Source organism: Lycium barbarum, chromosome 11, assembly GCF_019175385.1.
Source record: "Lycium barbarum isolate Lr01 chromosome 11, ASM1917538v2, whole genome shotgun sequence".
Lineage (NCBI taxonomy): Eukaryota > Viridiplantae > Streptophyta > Magnoliopsida > Solanales > Solanaceae > Lycium > Lycium barbarum.
In genome coordinates, this window is record NC_083347.1 from 2,889,483 (window position 1) to 2,897,160 (window position 7,678).

Consider the following 7,678-nt stretch of genomic DNA (forward strand, 5'->3'; position numbering starts at 1 on the left):
TTCAAAAATAGACATAGAGTGTAATTTTCTCTAATTTTAATTCAACTTCTATATCTATCTTAAAGCAATGTATTGAATATTTATAAACTATATTAATTTAAAATTTAATAATTGAAAAAGAAAATTAAAATTTCACACTAAAAAATTATAGTTAACAGGGGACTTTATAAAATGAACACAGGCATACGATTTTGAAATAATATAGAGGCTAATTTAAATAATGGGGCAAATGAGCAATAAATAAAAGAGAAAATAGAAGTAGAGCATTAAGCGGCCAGTCGGCAAGAGGGAACACGACGGCGCAAGCAGAGAAGAGAGAGAGAGAGCATTTCTCTTCAGTTATGCTCTTCAATCTGATAAGAGAATAGTAGTAGTAGTAGTAGATTTAGGGTTACAAAGCTCACCTTTGAAGAAGAAGTAACGAAAATGTCAGATTTAGACAGGCAAATTGAGCAACTTAAGAGATGTGAACCGTTAAAGGAATCACAAGTTAAGGCACTTTGTCTTAAAGCTATGGAAATTCTCGTTGAAGAAAGTAATGTCCAGAGAGTCGATGCGCCTGTCACTGTAAGTCCAATTTGAACCCTATGTTAGAGTGATAAAATGCAACAACAACAAAAAAAAAAATTGTATAATTTTTATCTATTCATTGTTATTTATTGCTTCAATATGTTGTAGCGTAGATACTGAGCTGAAGTGTGAGTTTACTTTTCCAATTGGAGAATTGAGATATTTATTATCTCAATTGTTTTATAGGATTCAGTCTAGGTTAAGTGTTGATGATGTAGGGTTTTTATCTGGCGGTATTCCATTTTTTTGATTTTTTTGTTTTGTTTTATATAGTTTTTCAATTCCGTAACAACTTGTAATTAGAGTTTTCATTAATTGTTTATACTGGATTTTGGTGTCTGCTTGTCCTTTTTTTTTTTTTTGTCTTTCCGAGCTATAATATTACTGATAATTAAGAAAATTAGTTTGATATGTAGGTTTTAAGTGTTAACTGTCTCGAATTTAGTTTGCAAGTACCTAGAAAATGTCAATATCCATTGAGATAAACTAAATGATGATAAAAATAAGCCGGCAAACACGGAGAAATGGTGATAGTTAGCAAGATGAATGGTTCTTTGCGAGCCTAAATGGTACTGTGAAGTTAAACATAATTGGAGTTCTAGTATAAGTGAAGTAGCTCGGACTCTCCAAAAATGCTGCCACACCCGTGTCGGATCCTCCAAGAATACACTACTTTTGGAGGATCCGACACGCACCCGTTGATATTTTTGAAGAGTCCGAGTAACACAGGGTATAAGAATTATAAAATCCAAATGAACAAGGGTGTATCCAAGAATTCTTTACTGGGGAGATGCATTTTTCTTTTGTTTATATCCATTATTGTCTTTCTCCTGTCTAAGGTGCCTCTAAATTCATGCTTATGTGAAGGTTGTGACTGTTATGATAAGTGAGGCAGTCTTCAACTTATGGCATGGTAGGCTTGAGTCGAGGGATATGAAATGTGTGGAGGGCCCTCTTGAAGTTGACATGTTATTTGTATTTGCTGAAAGTCCAGAGAATTAGTGCAGCTAAATAGAATATGTCTAAATTAGTTGTATATAACATATTAAATTATATTTTCATAACTACGAATCACATTTATTTGGAAGGTTCCTTACCTTCCGCAGCAAAACTCTATGTAAGGAGCTCCATTATATGTTCAGCATTCAGTTGAATAAGGGTTTTACTTCTCCTCTACTACTATCTCTATAGTAGAGATCGTAACCTCTACGTATCTTACACTACGCAGTTGGCCATACTTTTCCTTTTATAGTGTTAATATTCTTGTCTATTTATGGTTAACCGTTTTGGAAGCACTACACCCTCTTTAAGGTTACTTCTTCATTGGCACCCCATCTATTTCCGTACCTATTTTGTCGTGTTTCCTCAGTTTACTTAATTCTGAAATTGGGAGTTTGTGTTATCAAGATGAAGACAACAAGAACACCTCAGCCTTAAAACTTTTCTTGGTGCGCTCACACGTGAAACAGAAAGTTCAATTTCATTGGTGCATCTGTAGCATGTGGCTCATGCATCATCAGTTGTCTAGGATTGGTGACACTAGTCAGTTAACATGTCAAGTTACTTACGTATCTGTTTATGATTGATGTTATCAGTCCATGTCAGCTGACTTGTCGAGCTAGTAATCCATTTTGCCAATTTAATGCTACGACACGTCATTGCCAAGCACTGCTATATTATTATTGCCTAGTTAGCACTGTGGCTTGTGATGATATGGTCCAATTGGTAGTATGTTGTCTTTGTCAACGACTTGATTAGGCTGACTGCGATGTTTCTAGTTTAGCGATGACTCTTGTATTCATGGTGGCATCACAATCCAGTTAATGTTATTTCATGGTAATACCAATTCAATTTCACTTTGGCCTTCACTATTTTAATGACACTATTCAAATGAATGCTGTGGCAACAATAGCTCATTTTGATGTACATTATTTGACTTGAAGTTCATCTTGATTTGTAAACACGAGTCACCTTGAATTTGAAGGGGCATCTTGAAAGTTAAGAGAACTGCGTAGAATGTTTCCAGGGTCATTTTGTATTCTACATTAGTTGTATAAAATATTAACTTTTTGATAAATCAAATTAATTTTATTAATATGGTCATTTATTAATGATTGTGTTTTAGATAGTAATTTTGAAAATTAAGAAAGTATCATTATTTTATGTAGCTTACATGCTCCTTATTTTCTTCGGGATAAAGTATAGCCTAACCATATCATGAACTCTCATATATGCTGTGCAACACTCAATTCAATACGAGCTTTTCCCTTTTATTTGAGGCTTAGTTGTTATTGTTGTTGCTGCTTACTGGGGTTCATCCTGGGTTTCTGGCTGAAATATACCACCAACTGTTGGATTAAGAGGGCTCACAAATTTGGTGAGGGGCCAGGATGTCGAGAAAGAAAAGAAGCAAAATATGAGGGTAGAGCTTTGGATGACAGACAATCACCATTGATTGCATTGGATTGTGGAGTCCCTAGGGAGATATACTGAAATGTGTATTATGGACTTGTGAAATTGTAAAAGCTACAGCAGTGAATGTAATTCTGTCTAAACTTGTCATTTAATTGACTATTTGACCTTATAATTTGCAGATGACATTCTTACATGCTATGCTTGTTTCTTGATTCCTTTTTTTTTTTTTTAATGTGAGTTCCACTTATCTATGCTCTGGTATTGGCGTATTGCTTGATATCTGGATCAGCTATTATTTCTTGTGTGTATAGATATGTGGTGATATCCATGGGCAATTTTATGACATGAAAGAGCTATTCAAAGTGGGAGGTGATTGTCCAAAGACAAGTTACTTGTTTCTCGGAGATTTTGTTGATAGAGGATTTTACTCTGTTGAGACATTTCTTCTTCTACTAGCTCTTAAGGTATTATACGTTTCTAACTGATTTTCCTGTGATATAGGTAGATATACATATTCTTCCAAGTTTTAACTAATTGTTTTGACTTACATTATTCTTGACCCCATATGCTATAGCCTTTACTGATGAAAGTTGGTTACAAGGATATCTCTACTACCTGCAGTTTACAGTTTATTGTTTCCCCTCTAAAACAAATAACATCTCAGGAAACTACCCCAGCGTAGACTGTAATCTAAGATTAAGCATTCCAACCTGTGTTTACTTCATGCTTTTTAATAAATTGTAATGTAATTGAAGTGGAGTTTATTTCGATTGGATGCCAAATAGTTGAATCTGGCTCAAAACTTCCATTATGGGGTAACCACATATGCTTGCGTTGGTTGTATAAGTACATCTTTTTGCCACATCGAGACCCCTTGAATTCTTAAATACATGGCAAATAAGCTATATTGCGATATCTCAGTTGAACTTTTATGAGGAAGCAAAAAATATCGCAGTTGCATTTCGAAGAGAAAAATCAACATTACAACTTGTTTGATCATTATCAGCTTTAAGGATGGTTAACCCCCCCAACTCACACACACACACACACCCTCCTCCACCTTTGTGGGCATGAGGATGTGATCTGTCAGTTTGCTTGTTGAAGTTGTAATTAAGTTGCGTGCAGTACCATCTTTGACATGCCATTCTTTTACCTAGTTGTTGGTTCTGTGCATGATTCCCCCCTTCTTCATCTTTGCCATTTGTTGCAGATTTCTGCTTGACTGCTTCATCCTTATTGACGTCTCTTTGAAAAACAACTGGCTCGTACATTTCTTCATAAAAAATCGTTGCTTCAATATGCTAATATTCTTTGTGCCTTTCCTTGTTGAGTTGCATATAGTAGAGTTTATGTCCGAATTCATGTTTGTTACTCAGCATATTCCCTTTTCTCTTTTAAGTAATGGGTGATACATCATTATCCAAAATAAATAAATACTAATAATTGGTGATGCATAATCAGGTGAGATATCCAGATCGGATCACTCTTATCAGAGGTAACCACGAGAGCCGTCAGATCACACAGGTTGGTCCTTCATTTTCTTTCCCAGCAGTTCAAACTTATTTTGTAATCTTATTTTCTCTTCAAAATTTTCAGGTATATGGATTCTATGATGAGTGCCTACGGAAGTATGGTTCAGTAAATGTTTGGAGATACTGCACGGATATATTTGACTACTTAAGGTTTGCTACTTTATTCTAGCGATGTCTAAAATTGGGGAAACAACCTGATACTTCTGATGCATTTTCATTTTATCGATTGCTGTCTAGTTTGGCACAGAACCTTTCCTCTCTGTCATGGCTAATCACTGTTATGCGCTTCATCGAACCTTCTGTGTTCCCATTGAATGGAACACATGACTTGCAAGTTTGTCTGCTTGCATGGTGTACTTGACTTGAGTTTTTGGATATTGGTATCCTGCATGTTCCTCGTTTCTCTTTCCAGCAGTGTCCATGTATGACTGTGTGAGCAAGTTGTGGTACATTTACTATTGGTCTAAACCTCTATTACTTGTCTTGGTCATAATGCAGCTTATCCGCTCTCATTGAGAATAAGATATTCTCTGTTCATGGTGGTCTCTCTCCTACAATATCTACATTAGACCAGGTTCGGGACTAGCCTTTCTGTTTGCTTGAACTTTTACGTTTGGTATTGACATCGTCATGTCTATCTCAGATTCGAACTATTGATCGGAAGCAAGAAGTTCCTCATGAGGGTGCCATGTGTGACCTACTATGGTCAGATCCGGAGGACATCGTTGATGGATGGGGATTGAGTCCTCGTGGTGCAGGTTACCTTTTTGGTGGCAGTGTTGTCACTTCATTTAACCATACAAATAACATAGACTACATATGCCGTGCACATCAGTTAGTAATGGAAGGATATAAATGGATGTTCAATAATCAGATAGTTACAGTCTGGTCTGCCCCGAATTACTGTTACAGGTCAGTTACGTCACAGGGTTAGTTTGTATTTTGTTCTTTCTTTTCTGTCATATTCTTCTTTCTCTTTTTCAAAGGTATGTTCATTTCATGTATTTCGGAATAAAATATTCTGTATTCATCCCAACAAAATTGCAGATGTGGAAATGTCGCAGCAATTCTTGAGCTAGACGAGAATCTTAATAAGCAGTTCCGTGTGTTTGAAGCGGCTCCTCAGGTATGTACATATAATCTTATTCCTTCCTAGTTTTTCATGTTGGTGAATGAGGACACAGGTTATTAAATTATCAATATGCATTTTCACATTGCGATGGTTTATCAGAAATTCCACATCCCATTGTCCTTTATATTTCTTTGATCAGTGAGGCATTTATTACACACAACAAAATGCAGTGCAGCAAGAAGGTGCAATGTATAGGTCACAGAAGTACCGGAACTTACCAAATAGAATCTGCCTATTAGGAAATTGGGGCTACTGGAAGAACTTAGAAAACCTCATGACACTGTCCCAATGTCCTTCCAGGCTGGCCAACAAATGTGTCCCCTTTCATGAAAGGACTTTTTCTACCCTCTAGGAATACCTTCTGAATATTAAGTCATTGGAAATGTTACATTGAACCCACTCTTCCTATTAATGAAAGTTCAAATTCATCAATAACCTGACTTCTTTCAACGTTGAGCCAGTCTCTTATATACTAAAACTTTATTTCCTAGTAGAAAAATGAAAAACTTCATCTCCTATTTAGTATCCATATCACTGAAGCCCTCCTTAAGTTTAGATCAGTTAATGTGGGTTGCCGGGATTGCACTATTCAATTCCACTAAGCTATTTCCAGAGTGTTGACCACCCACCTTGAGCACCTTTGAACGCATTTTAACCGCAACCTTAAGCACCTTCAGTGTTAGGGTCAACAATAAATGTCCCGGCATCATTTCAATTTCTTCAAGATTCACCCAAGATCACACATCCTAATTACAGGAAAAGGTCCTATTCATACGAAGTTATAGATCGAGAATGAAATGATCTTGATAAAAATAAAAAAAGAAAAAAGAATGAAGTTATGATCTGGTGATAGGCATTCCAGTGAGGAAAAATGTATGTAGTTCTTTACCACTAATTTTTTATCAAATAAAGTTGTTCTTTACAACTATTGTCCTAGATAGGCACACAGTTACTTGTATACCTGGATGCCCGTGTGAGTATGATTTTGTTAAAATGCAGGAATCAAGAGGAGCACCTGCTAAAAAGCCTCCACCAGACTACTTCCTGTAGGGCCACACAAAGGATTCAATTTTTGCTATCAATATACCCATATCTTTGACAATATGGTTGTAGAGCACAGGACGGGGATGCTCTCACATGATTCATGTTAGATACTTACCGGTTATCTGGTCGAAAGGCTTCTTGGTTTACAGAAAGAATGGTTCCATTGTTGGGGTTTCTGTATCTTACTGAGATCTGATTGCATGTTCCCCATTTTGAAATCCCATATTATTTTTCCTCTGTAATGATGGTGTGTAATAGAATGGGACATTGAAGTGGAAGTTGCAATTATGAGGCAAGCTTCACTCTCCTGTAAAGGAGTTGTACGACTGATGTCGAGGACCATATTCGGGCATCTTGTTACATCTGGACTTCGGTAAATCGGTAAATGTTTCTTGGTCCCATGTCGCATTAAATGCAATTCAGGCTGTGTTAACAAAAACGTGCACATTTTGTAAAGTTATATTGTTTGATTTGGCGTAAACAACAAACAGGGCAAGTGTTCTTTTACCATGTTCCAGATCAAGAAACGTTCGAGTCAAAGATGAAACTTTTTTAGGCTTATCTTTGATACTATTACAATAGTTAGATTGAGTATAGTTCCTCTCTCGGGGAAGCATCTGGACAACAAATCGAGAGATATTTCATGGAATCAAAAAGTCCAAGAACTAACTAATATGGTCAAACGTATAAAGAATATGCTATTCTTGGAAAATAAAGCAGAGGGGACAGACTGAAAATAAGTCATACACGTAGCTATAATATACGTAATACGATAGATTTTGTCGATGACTGTCCCAAAGTGGGCTGAAAGCGTGAAACACCCGATCACCTCCTTGGCAGGCAGTAACTTACGGTTATATGACGAAAACAAACAGTTCTTAAAGAACAGTCTAGTAATTATGAAATATTCCAATTTCCACATGGTATTATATTTCAAATGAAGGGAATTTGAAACAAGCAAGTAAGTAACTACCAATTAGTAGGG

The 7,678-nt window shown here is 36.2% G+C and overlaps 1 protein-coding gene across 1 annotated transcript; it reads left to right on the forward strand.

Moving 5' to 3' along the window:
* The first annotated feature begins 221 nt into the window (after window positions 1-221).
* Window positions 222-7,254, forward strand: LOC132617128 (serine/threonine-protein phosphatase PP-X isozyme 2). Its single transcript, XM_060332049.1, has 8 exons — window positions 222-567; window positions 3,297-3,449; window positions 4,447-4,509; window positions 4,582-4,667; window positions 5,016-5,091; window positions 5,161-5,429; window positions 5,565-5,643; window positions 6,649-7,254. The coding sequence occupies exons 1-8, from the start codon at window positions 427-429 to the stop codon at window positions 6,697-6,699; spliced, it is 918 nt and encodes a 305-aa protein (XP_060188032.1). The 5' UTR covers window positions 222-426; the 3' UTR covers window positions 6,700-7,254.
* Window positions 7,255-7,678: the final 424 nt, after the last annotated feature.